Here is a 12,776-nt window from a genome sequence, read left to right as displayed (position 1 = left end):
GGATTACAGGCATGTGTCACCATGCACATAATTGTGTATTTTTAGTAAAGATGGGGTTTCATCATAATGGTCAAGCTCGTGTCAAACTCCTGATCTCAGATGATCCACCTGCCCTAGCCTCTCAAAGTGCTTGGATTACATGGCGGATCTAGCAGGATCTGCATTTTTTTTTTTTTTTTTTTTTTTTTTTTTGAGATGGAGTCTCACTCTGTTGTCCAGGCTGGAGTGCAGTGGCAAAATCTCAGCTCACTGCAACCTTTGCCACCCGGGTTCAAGTGATTCTCATGCCTCAGCCCCCCAAGTAGCTGGGACTACAGGTGTGCGCCACCACACCCAACTAATTTTTTTGTATTTTTTAGTAGAGACGGAGGTTTCGTCCTGTTGGTCAGGCTGATCTTGAACTCCTGACCTCAAGTGATCTGCCCGCCTCGGCCTCCCAAAGTGCTGAGATTACAAGCATGAGCCACTACACCTGACCCGGTCTGCCTTTTTTTAAAAGCTCACTGTTTAGTAAAAAGATTAATACCTTGTCTGAGATATAAGGGGCAAATATTTTCTCCTGTTTTATTTGCCTTTTGATTTTCTTTTGTCTTTTGGGTTTTTTTATAGCCATGTAAAACTCTAATTTAAAGTCATTCATAAATTTAATATTCTTTTACTGCTTCTTGATTTTGAATCACATGGGAAGCTTTCTCCAGGTTTTTCAACATTTAATATTCTTTTACTGCTTCTTGATTTTGAATCACATAGGAAACTTTCTCCAGGTTTTTCAATATTTAGCTCTCTCATCAATTTGAAAATCATTCTGATATATATATGAGCTAACAAAGCTAACAGATGTTTTGCAACATCTGTTTTTGTTTTTTTTTTTTTTTTTGAAACAAGGTCTGGCAATGTCATGCAGGCCAGGGTACAGTGACATGACCACAGCTCACTGCAGCCTCCAACTCCCAGGTTCAAGCAGTCCTCCCACCTTACCCTCCTAAGAAGCTGGGACTATGAGCACATGCCACCATATCCAGCTTTTTTTATTTCTTGTAGAGATGGGGTTTCACTATGTTGCCAAGCATGATGTCAAACTTCTGGCCTCAAGAAATCCTCCCATCACCTCAGCCTCCCAAAGTGCTGCGATTACAGGGTGAGCCACCGCACTCAGCCAACATAATTTATTTTTAGAGTCCCTTTTAAACTCCGGGTCTTCAGCGTCTACCTTTAACACATATGAAATTCCTACATATTCTCAGAATTCTAATCTGTTGCAATGGTCTTTCTGTGTCGTCATGAGCCAGTGCTACAGTTTTAACTAGAGATACCTTGTAGTATGTTTCAGTATGTGGGAGGGTTAGTCCTTCTCATTACTACTTTCACCAAGGTTTTCATAACTATTGATCCACGTTTACTTTTTCCACATAAATAGACCAGTCTAGATCTAGGAGGCTGGAGGACCTACTGGAATTTTTACTGGGATTGCATCAAACTTGTATATTAAGAGAACTGACATCTTTACCATTCTGAGCCACCTACCTTAAAACAAGGAATGTCTTTCCGTTTGTTTGGGTCCACTTTGATATCATTCAGGAATGTTTTAAAGTTTTCCAACAAAGGTTTAAGACATTTCTTTTTAATTTGTAGGTGGGCCAGGTGCAGTGACTCACACCTGCAATCCCCGCATTGTGGGAGGCCAAGGCGGGTGGATCACCTGAGGGCAGGAATCCGAGACCAGCCTGGTCAACATGGCAAAACCCTGTCTCTACTAAAAATGCAAAAACTAGCTGGGCGTGGTGGTGCACATCTGCAATCCCAGCTACTTAGGAGACTGAGGCAGGAAAATCACTTGAACCCAGATGCCAGAGGTTGCAGTGAGCTGAGATCATACCAGTGCACTCCAGCCTGGGTGACGGAATGAGACTCCACCTCAAAAAAACAAAAAATTAAAAAATAAATTAATGCATAAGTAATTATTTGCCTTTCATGTAGCTAGTCTAAATGAGGTCTTCTCATTTACCATAGCTTCTAACTGGTTGTTGTTTAGAAATATAAAGTTTATTGACTTTTTACATTATGATATCTGGCTAACCTTACTGAGTTCATTTGAATTTGTATAGGTTTTAGCATTGATTTTCGTGGATTTTCTAGTAGCTTTACTTCTTTTTATTCTAAGGCTTATGGACTAAATATAATTTTAATTTAGGGAATTCTCATTTTCCAAAACTCACACTTAAATTGAGGCTGCTGTTTTTATAGTATAGTATATATAATATTATTTCAATTTTAGATCACTGGAATCTAAAATTGACTCAGTGCATGAAATCCTACTGCACCGTTACTTTCTCACATACATCTAGTCACCGAAACAGTCACATCCCAGTCCAACAGTTCCTGGATTCGTCCGGGCCCCAATCATGCTGATCTCAACACACAGACCAGAGTGTCATCCTTAAGCCCCAACACCACTCAGTCTACACAGCAGGGATGCAAATCTACACCAGAGTTGCACTTGGAATCTCAACCATGATAAATCCTATCATGCTGTTCATCTTCAAACAGCCCTGAATAAAAATCTCTCCAACCATCTACACCAGGCTTGTCCAACCCTCAGCCCACTGGCCCAATACAAATTTGTAAACTAAAACATTATGAGATTTTTTGTGTGTGATTTTTTTTTTCAGCTCATCAGCTATCAATATTGTATTTTATGTGTGGTCCAAGACAATTTTTCTTCCTATGTGGCCCAGGAAAGCAAAAAGATTGGACGCCCCCAATCTACACTGTCCTCAGTCCTTGCTCTCAAATCTCCTGCTTATCCTCTGATGAGCCGACTTTCACAGGGCTGAGAGGAAGATGTTCACCGTGCTCATGAAAAAACGGCAAAAAAATGTATAAAGCTCTCAAGACAAGAGCTAGAGAAATGAAACTCCTCCTGTGAGCTCAGATGGACTACACAGCAATAAAAAAATACTAAATGTTAACCAACTGCAGGAGCCAAGTCCAACATTTCCCAAAGTAATGGTACCTTTTGTTTCTTCATATGATCCATTATTTTGCCCAGATCTTCAACATCAACAATGGAATTTATGCTCTGCTGGTCCTCACCACCAAACTCTTCTTCACTGGAGCCCTCACAGGGTTCTTCCTCCTGGAACAGAAATGCTTCAGAAATACATTGTTCAAAGAGGCAAAGGCAAAGTTCTCTTATACTCCCTCCCATACTGAGAATTCACTGTATCTCTAGATTCTCTTTTTTTTTTGAGATGGACTCTCATTCGCTCTTTTGCCCAGGCTGGAGTGCAGCAGCGTGATCTCGACTTGCTGCAACCTCCTCCTCCCAGGTTCAAGCAATTCTCAGCCTGCCAAGCAGCTGAGACCACAGGCCCCCACCACCATGCCTGGCTAATTTTTGTATTTTTAGTAGAGACAGGGTTTTACCATATTAACCAGACTGGTCTCGAACTCCTGACCTCAGGTGATCCACCCACCTCAGCTCCCAAAGTGCTGGGATTACAGGTGTGAGCCACCACACCCAGCTGTCTCTAAATTCTTGATTTAAAAATAAAATCTAGGCTGGGCACCGTGGCTCACTCCCATAATCCCAGCACTATGGGAGGACAGGATAGGGGGATTGCTTGAGGCCAACAGTTTGAAACCAGCCTGGGGAACACAGCGAGGCCACATTGCTACAATTAGCCAGACGTGGTAGTACACATGCCTATAGTCCCAATTACTTAGGAGGCTGACACAGGAGCATCACTTGAAGCCAGGAGTTCAAGACCAGCCTGGGTAACATAATGAAACTGCCATCAATACAAAAAAAAAACAACAACAAAGAAGAAATAAATCTTAGGTCTTTGGCATCAGACTAATCACTGTGAAAGGGCATGATGCAATGAGAACAACTAACACTTTACCTGCCCTTCCACGTCAAAATGACATGAGCTGGGCTCAGGAGAAGAAGACACATGCCAGGCAGATGTATAGGAAACATGGCGTCAATGGGAAGACACATTTGCTGAGTAACTACTATGTGCCCATGTTCATATACCATTCACTTCACCCTTAACCACTTACAATGTGGATAGGTTCAACACCATCTCACAGACGAAGAAACTAAAGCTAGAGTGGTTAAGAAATCATGGCTAATATGTGGCAGTCTTCATCCCTTTCTCCAGGGGAGGATAAGCCACAATCAAAGGATAGAGTTTTTGTTTAATTATTTTTGCTAATCTTCTCTGTATCGTTCCAATTTTAGTATATGTGCTGCCGAAGTGAGCACTGTTTTTGTTTTGGTTTTTTTTTTTTTTGAGAAAGAGTCTCGCTCTGTCCCCCAGGCTGGAATGCAGTGGCATGATCTCGGCTCACTGCAACCTCTACCTCCGTGCCTCAGCCTCCAAAGTAGCTGGGACTACAGGCATGCACCATCACACCCAGCTAATTTTTATATTTTTAGCAGAGATGGAGTTTCACCATGTTGGCCAGATGCCACCATGCCCAGCGAATTTCTTTGTATTTTAGTAGAGACGGAGTTTCACCACGTTGGCTAGGCTGGTCTCAGACTCCTGATCTCAGGTGATCCGCGTGCCCTGGCCTCCCAAAGTTCTGGGTTTACAGGCGCAAGCCACTTGCACCCGGTCTGATTTTTTTTTTTTTTCAGACAGGATCTCACTCTGTCACCCATGCTGCAGGGCAGTGGTGTGATCATAACTCACTGCAACCTTGACCACCAGGGCTCAAGCAATCCTCTTACCTCAGTCTCCCAAAGTGCTGGGATAAGAGGCATAAGCCACCGTACCCAACCATTTTTTTTGTTTTTTAAGTTCGTTTAAACACAAACAATTCCACAGTGTGTTTATAAATTTATGGGAACAATCTAGTAGAGAGAAGAAATGAACGACACAGGAGAAGAGAAGCAATCGGTGAAAGAACCCAGTCCTGGATTCCACAGCAGGGACAAATGTAGTCTGGGAAAGGAACGAGACAATTGGTCTTCTGAGCCAGGAAAGGTGGTGAAGATCTGGAGATGGGCTGGGGAGACAGTGAGAGAGCCCCCTTGGATGGTTTCAGCTGGGAGCCAGGGCAAGGGCAGGAGGAAATGAGTATGAAACAGTCATCTTAGAGAGTAAGAAGGGGAATTTGCAAGGGAAGTAGTGAGACTGTAGGGCAGTTCTAAGTCTACACTTGAGCCTGTGGTCATGAATCTGTGGTCAAACAACCAGCAGCAGGCATGGGGAAGGCTGATGTGAGGTGGATGGTTTCAGCCTGGCTTGGGGTTTGACCAATCAGGTCAGAAGAGTGAGAGGTAAAGCAATTGAAGAGGATTAGGCTGGGCATGGTGGCTAACACCTGTGATCCCAGCACTTTGGGAGGCCAGGGCGGGTGGATCACCTAAGGTCAGGAGTTCGAGACCAGCCTGGCCTACGTGGCAAAACCCCATCTCTACTAAGAATATAAAAATTAGCCAGGCGTGGTGGAACAGGCCTGTAATTCCAGTTACTTAGGAGGCTGAGGCAGGAAAATCCTTGAATCCAGGAGGCAGAGGTTGCAGTGAGCCAAGACTGTGCCACTTCACTACAGCCTGCGCTACAGAGCAAGACTCCGTCTCAAACCAAAAAAAAGAATTGAAGAGGTTTATAACAGAGTGAGGATAAAACTCAAAACTGGGTTTATGAAGGGAAATGAAGTAAGCAGTTTCTGCTACTCAATAAAAAAGGTATAGCTTCAGATAGGATCAAAAGAATCTTAAAGGCCAGGCACAGTTGCTCATGCCTATGATCCTAGCACTTTGGGAGGCCAGATCAAGCAGATCCCTTGAGCCCAAGTGTGTGAAACAAGTCTGGGCAACATGGTGAAATCCTATCTCTGCAAAAAATAGACCAATTAGATAGGTTATGGTGGCACATGCCTATAGTCCCAGCTACTTGGGAGGCTGAGGTGGGAGGATCACCACTGCCCGGGGAGGTTGAGGCTGCAGTGAGCCATGATCACACCATACTGCAGACTGGGCGTATAACGGAGTGAGACCCTGTCTCAAAAAAAAAAAAAAAAAAAAAACAAACCAATGTTGTTAAAGTAGAGGTCACGGAATGAGGTCATAGTAAGCATGAGAGGAACCTGAATTTCAGATGTGCCCATGTGAGGAAGAGACCAAGGTCAGTGGAGAAATGGCTGCTGGAGGTGTGAGGACCAGGAACTTGGCAGGCCAGGGTGGTAGACAGATCACAAGGGTGCCACAGTCTCAAAGAATAATGATAGGAACAGGGTGGAGAGAGAAACCATGAGTCAGAATGTAAAGCTGCTGCTGAATTACGCAACTGACCAGGTGGCCTAAAGATAACAGCTGTGAAGATGACAGGAGTGTTACAGCCTGAAAACAGGAGCTTCAAAGGAACTGGGGTATTTAAAGAAGGAAGCAAGAGAAATGCTCAGAATGTGAGGGGAAAAAAGAGCCTAATCTTGGATGACTTGCAGCCTTCGGTTTGAGTGACTAACGGAGTCACTGAACTCAGGAGGTACGTGTGATCTGGGGATAATGAGACGTGAGCTCAGACTGGGACAAATTTAACTTCTCTATGGCTCTGTTTTACAACTTGCAAAATGTGGTAAAAATCTATTTGACTCTAACACTGCAAGGATTAAAGCAGAGATTTTGGTTTTGTTGTTGTTGTTTAAGATGGAGTCTCACTCTGTCACTCAGGCTAGAGTGCAGTGGTATGACCTCAGCTCACTGCAACCTCTGCCTCCTAGGTTCAAGCAATTCTTATGCCTCAGCCTCCCAAGTAGCTGGGATTATAGGCACCCACCACCATACCAGGCTAATTTTTGTATTTTTAGTAGAGACGGGGTTTCACCATGTTGGCCATGCTGGTCTCAAACTCCCGACCTCAAGTGATCCACATTCCTTGGCCTCCGAACATGCTGGGATTACAAGCGTGAGCCACTGTGCACGGTATTAAGAGGAGATTTTGGAAAGCATCTAGCATGATACGGCTTAACTCGTAAGGCCTCACTCTCTCTGAAACACCACCACGAGATTCACATCTTTCTTCTTTTCTTGTTGTTTTTGTTTTTTTTTTTTTGTTTTTGAGGCCGGGTCTCACTCTGCTACCCAGGCTGGAGGGCAGTGCAACGATCACAGCTCACTGCAGCCTAGAATTCCTGGGCTTAAGCCATTCTCCCAACTCCATCTCTTAAGCAGCTGAGACGACAGGTCTGCACCATCATGCCTGGCTAAATTTAAAATTATTATGGTAGAGGTAGGGTCTTGCTGTGTTGCCCAGGCTGGTCTTGAACTTCTAGGCTCAAGCAATACTCCCGCCCTGGCCTCCCAAAGTGCAGGGATTACAGGTGTGAGCCACTGCGCCCAGCCAGATCTTCCTTCTAACTGGAAGCCAAGGAGATGGTTTATTGGGGAAGAGGTCAAGCTCGGGATCTCCAAGCAGAGGGGAAAGCAGTGAGAGATGAACACACAGGCGGTGTACCTCGGTATCTCTGTGATGTAATTCATCCTGCTCCTCAGAGCCTTCCTCCCTCTCCTCTGAGCCATGTTGGTGAGATTCACATTTGCCTTTCTTGCAGTGGCCGCCACAGGACTTCTTTCTCTCCCCTTTCTGAAGTGCCTGCAGCTGGGAGATGAACATGGTCTTCCAGGCTCTGAAGTCGGCCTCGATGCTGCCATGCTTGCTTTTAACCACATCGCAATCACCCTCCCCTCGACTCACGACGCGACGTGCACCAAGCATCCAGAGCCACTTGTCAACATTTTTGCCAACCTGTGAGGGAAAGACAGATGGGCTGAAAGCACAGTCGTCTAAATCAGGGTTTTCCAGACTGCCGTGCAAAAACCCCCAAGTCCTTCTGGGTCCCTTGGTCACCAGCTGCTGCTGAGGAAGAGGAAATTGCTCAGCAAAATGACCTTCAGGTCTTCAATCTCCAGCCTTGACCCAGAAGAGCTGCATTTTACATATTCCACTTTTCTGCGTTAGTTTTTTTTCTTAAAACAAAGGGACAAACAAACCCCCTTTAACAAACAAGCGTTAATGACTAAAAAAAATTTGAAACCTACCATTCTATATCATGATAAGGACAAAACAGGCGTTAACAAAATAAATGAGTTCCAAAAACATAACAAAGCTTAAGGAGCCTCATCCTATTCAGTTATAAAATGAAAATGTAATCAATTTGGCAAGACTTATGATTTCCTAAACTCAATAATTTATTTCACTGTGATATGAAGCAATTAACTGAGGCACGGGGGTTATCAGAGGCACAGTTAAGAGTACAAAAATTTAACAAGCTTCCTGAATGGTAAGGTATTGCACAAAATATTTACATATCTAGGCCAGGCGCAGTGTCTCATGTCTGTAATCCCAGCACTTTGGGAGGCCAAAGCAGGCAGATTGCTTGAGGTCAGGAGTTCAAGACCAGCCTGGACAACATGGTGAAAGACCCTGTCTCTACTAAAGATACAAAAATTAGCCCAGCATGGTGGCAAACACTTGTAATTCATGCTACTTGGAAGGCTGAGGCATGAGAATTGCTTGAACACAGGAGGCAGAGGTTGGAATGAGCCAAGATAGCACCACTGCACTCTAGCCTGGGCAACAAAGTGAGACTCTGTCTTGGAAAAAAAAAAAAAATTTACCTATCTGAATTTTCCCATTCATATAGTGAAAGTGTGGGGAGAGGACAGGCACAGTGGCTCACGCCTATAATCCCACCACTTTGGAAGAATGTTCAAGCCCAAGTTCAAGACCAGCCTGGGCAACAGAGCAAGACCCTGTCTCTACAAAAAATACAAAAACTAACTGGGTGTGGTGGTGGGCACCTGTGGTCCCAGCTACTCAGTAGGCTAAGGTAGGAGGATCACCTGAGCCCAGGGAGGTAGAGACTGCAGCAAGCTATGATCATGCCACTGAACTCCAGCCTAGGAAACACAGTGAAACCCTGTCTCAAAAAAAAAAAACCCATAATCAAAAATGTTTTTAATGAAAATCTGGGGCAAAATCTACACTGTGACATAACAGAATGAAAACAGCTTTTATTTTATTTATCTTATTTTATTTTATTTTTTGAGACAGAGTTTCACTCTTTATGCCCAGGCTGTAGTGCAATGGCATGATCTTCGCTCACGGCAGCCCATGCCTTCCGGGTTCAAGCCATTGTCCTGCCTCAGCCTCCTAAGTAGCTGGGATTACAGGCAAGCGCCACCAGGCCCGGCTAATTCTGTATTTTTAGCAGAGACAGGGTTTCTCCACGTTGGCCAGACTGGTCTCAGACTCCCAACCTTGGGTGATCTGCCTGCCTTGGCCTCCCAAAGTGCTGGGATTACAGGCGTGAGTCACTTCACCCAGTTGAAAACAGCTTTTAAAGAAAGCTCCCCACCTCCACTGCCACTCACACTCCCCCAAAGACAGACAGCCAGGCAGGGCCTGACCCTAGGAAGGGGCACACAATGCATAAGGCCAAGAAACCGAGAGGCTCCATCATTTAATTTTTTCAAGTATAGAGAAAAGGATGCAAAAGGAACCATGTTCATTTCATTTAGAAAAAGAGCCCAGGAAAACTAACCAAATTTTAATGTTGTATATTATAAGTGCAATGAACATTTTTTCCTCCATTCCCCTTGAAAAAAATCATGATTTTTAAAAACTGAGTACAGGCTGGACACACTCACACCTGTAATCCCAGTAATCCGGGAGGCAGAGGTGGGTAAGTACTGCTTGAGGCCAGGGGTTTGAGACGAGCCTGGGCAAAACCGTGAGACCTTCATCTCTGCAAATTAAAAAATTAGCCAGGGCTGGTGGTGCAGGCCTATAGTTCCAGCTACTAGGGAGGCTGAATTGGGAGGATCCTTCGAGCCTAGGACTTCAAGGTTCAGAGGATTCTGATCAGGCCACTGCATTCCAGCCTGGGTGACAAAACAAAACCCTGTCTTGAAAAAAATAATTTTTAAAAAATTAAGACTTCACCTGCATTAATAGCTTGGGCAGGCCAGGCACAATGGCTCACACCTGTAATCCCAGTACTTTGGGAGGCTGAGGCAGGTGAACCACTAGAAGTCAGGAGTTTGAGACCAGCCTGGCCAACCTGGCAAAACCCTATCTGTACTAAAAATACAAAAAAAAATTAGCCAGACATGGTGGTGGGCACCTGTAATGCCAGCTACTCAGGAGACTGAGGCAGGAGAATCCCTTGAACCCGGGAGGCAGTGAGTCAAGATTCCACCACTGCACTCCAGGCTGGGTAACAGAGCAAGACTCCAACTCAAAAAAAATCAAAACAGAGCTTGGGCAATAAAGGTCACTCAACAACAGAAAAGGCAATTGAGCAAATCCAAACACACAGTGATCTTCCATCTACAAGGTCATGCCTGGGCATCATGAATTCAGCCCACTAAAACACTAATGAGGAACACTCATTCATTTTATTCAACAAAAAAGTACTGAGAATCTACTGTATGCCAAGTTTGAATATTATGTGTGGCAGTATCCAGCTATAAAGAATAACACAAGAGGGCCAGACAGAGTGGCTCACACCTGTAATCTCAGCACTTTAGGAGGCTAAGGCGGGTGGATCGCCTGAGGTCAGGAGATGGAGACCAGCCTGGCCAACAAGGAGAAACCCTGTCTCTACTAAAAATATAAAAATTAGGTGTCTATAAGCCCAGCTACTCCAGGAGTCTGAGGCAGGAGAAATGAGAATCACCTGAACCCAGGAGCAGAGGTTGCAGTGAGCCGAGACTACACCACTGCACTCCAGCTAAGGGATAGAGGGAGACTCTGTCTCCAGAAAAAAAAAAAAAAAAAAAAAAGGAATAGCAGAAGAGGCTGGGCACAGTGGCTCACACCTGCAATCCCAGCAGTTTGGGAGGCCAAGGCAGGCAGATCACATGAGGCCAGGAGTTCACAGCCAGCCTGGCCAACAAGGAGAAACCCTGTCTCTAGTAAAACTACAAAAATTAGCCAGGTGTGATGGCACATGCCTGCAATATCAGTTACTCAGGAGGCTGAGGCAGGAGAATCACTGGAACCTGGGAGGTGGAGATTGCAACGAGCTGAGATGGTGCCATTGCACTCCAGCCTGGCGACAGAGCAAAACTCTGTCTCAATCAATCAGTAAATAAAATAACAAAGAAACGTATTTCTAACTAGCTACCAAAGTCTGTGGATTATTTCACATATGGATATGTGGGTGGGTGAGTGTGTATGTAGGAAGAATTTATTCCCATAATTCAACAAAGACCTACCTTGTTGAAGTGGCTGGCATAGACAGAATTTCCCAGGCCAAACACTGCATATCTCATACCCTTCAGGTAAGTTTTGCCAAATCGAAAATCACGGGACGCTTCCTCTAACCATTTGCAGAACCATTCTGCACTTTCGGTTGGTCGGCCATCAGTGTATGTCGCCACCAGGAAGACACAGACATTTCTACCAGTAACCTAACCAATAGAGTAATTGTTTCAGTAGAATATCCAGGGCATAAATTATCTCAATGAAGAAAATCCTTTGAAAAAATGCATACTCATCTCTAAGGACAAAGGGCACTTTCAACAACACACCTCATTTTCAAAAGTGAAGGGCATCACTGAGAAACAAAGCAAGAACACCTTGCTGTGTTCTTGTGGGGAGAAGACCCAGACTCTTGCTCCTGCCAATATACTGTCCAGTATATTTCACCACATATGCCATTTCATTTTCCAGATTATACTATATTCTCATCATCACTGATTTGCCACAGTGGAAACAAATCTAAATTGATTAAGAAAAAATACAGAGAGATGGCCAGGCATGGTGGCTACTAATGGAAGAACACATGGGGGAAAATAAGGCACCTGAGTTTCAAACTTAAGAGAAAGCAACAGCTCATGTTCCCGACTCCTTAGAGTGAAAGCTCCTCTGTGGTGTCAGAAAGACGAGGAATGTGGCGACCTCTCTTATCCATCTGCCTCAAGGCAGCTTTTGGTGAGACTCGTGTTTGGTGTTGGAGATTGTTTTAAATCTCTAAAATCTTCAAGGAATAGGGGGGTTGGTGTTCTTGGCCCATTACCATTTCCTCAGGCAGGAAGCTGTGAATATCCGTATCAAGGCAGTGGATGTTGGCTGGGCCCATGGCTTACACCTGTAATCCCACAGGAGGCTGAGGTGGGTGAATCAAGAGGTAAGGAGTTCAAGACCAGCCTGGCCAACATGGTGAAACCCCATCTCTACTAAAAATACAAAAATTAGCCAGGTGTGGTGGTGGCTGCCTGTAGTCCCAGCTACTCAGGAGGCTGAGGCAGGAGAATTGCTTGAGCCTAGAAACCAGAGGCTGTAGTGAGCCACAATCGCACCACTGCACCATGCACTCCAGCCTAGGCAACACAGCGAGATTCTATCTCAAAAAAAAAGAAAAAGAAAAGATACAGAGAAATCTCTAAAAAATCAAAGCAATAAAAGTTTTTAAACATAAAGTAATTTAACACTTGTCACCATTATCTAAACAGAACTGTTGCAAATCCCAGGGAAACAAAATACAGGTTGAGTATCCCTTATCCAAAATGTTTGGGATCAGAAGTGTTTCAGATTTTAGAGGTTTTTTCTGGTTTTTAAAAAAATCCACATATACATAATGATGTATCTTAGGGATATATCAAGTCTAAACACAAATTCCATTGTTTCATATATACCTTACACACCTAGCCTGTAGGTAACTTTATACATTACTTTTGACAATCTCATACATGAAACAAGGTTTTGACTGCTTTTTGACCTTGACCCATCACACGAGGTCAGGTGTGCAAT

General features: G+C 44.3%; 1 protein-coding gene and 1 pseudogene across 6 annotated transcripts in view; both read right to left on the bottom strand.

The window, feature by feature from the left end:
- The window catches only part of LOC116540884 (S-adenosyl-L-methionine-dependent tRNA 4-demethylwyosine synthase TYW1), a 309,103-nt gene that overhangs the window by 277,443 nt on the left and 18,884 nt on the right, over positions 1 to 12,776 (bottom strand). For 4 of the 6 annotated variants that reach the window (XM_032264675.1, XM_032264670.1, XM_032264674.1 and 1 more), the window contains 3 exons: positions 11,240 to 11,434; positions 7,473 to 7,763; positions 3,014 to 3,136 (listed from right to left, as the gene is read on the bottom strand). In XM_032264675.1, the coding sequence (XP_032120566.1) occupies positions 3,014 to 3,136; positions 7,473 to 7,763; positions 11,240 to 11,434 (609 nt within the window). Of the gene's footprint in view, positions 1 to 3,013; positions 3,137 to 7,472; positions 7,764 to 11,239; positions 11,435 to 11,554; positions 11,745 to 12,776 lie in introns of all 6 variants that reach the window. The other 2 variants (XM_032264672.1, XM_032264676.1) reach the window with 2 other exon arrangements.
- Positions 4,215 to 4,270, bottom strand: LOC116540955 (annotated as a pseudogene).

This window comes from Sapajus apella, unplaced genomic scaffold (assembly GCF_009761245.1).
Source record: "Sapajus apella isolate SASKATOON/1434 unplaced genomic scaffold, GSC_monkey_1.0 scaffold146, whole genome shotgun sequence".
NCBI classification, from domain to species: domain Eukaryota; kingdom Metazoa; phylum Chordata; class Mammalia; order Primates; family Cebidae; genus Sapajus; species Sapajus apella.
This window is presented reverse-complemented; position numbering and strand designations above follow the sequence as displayed.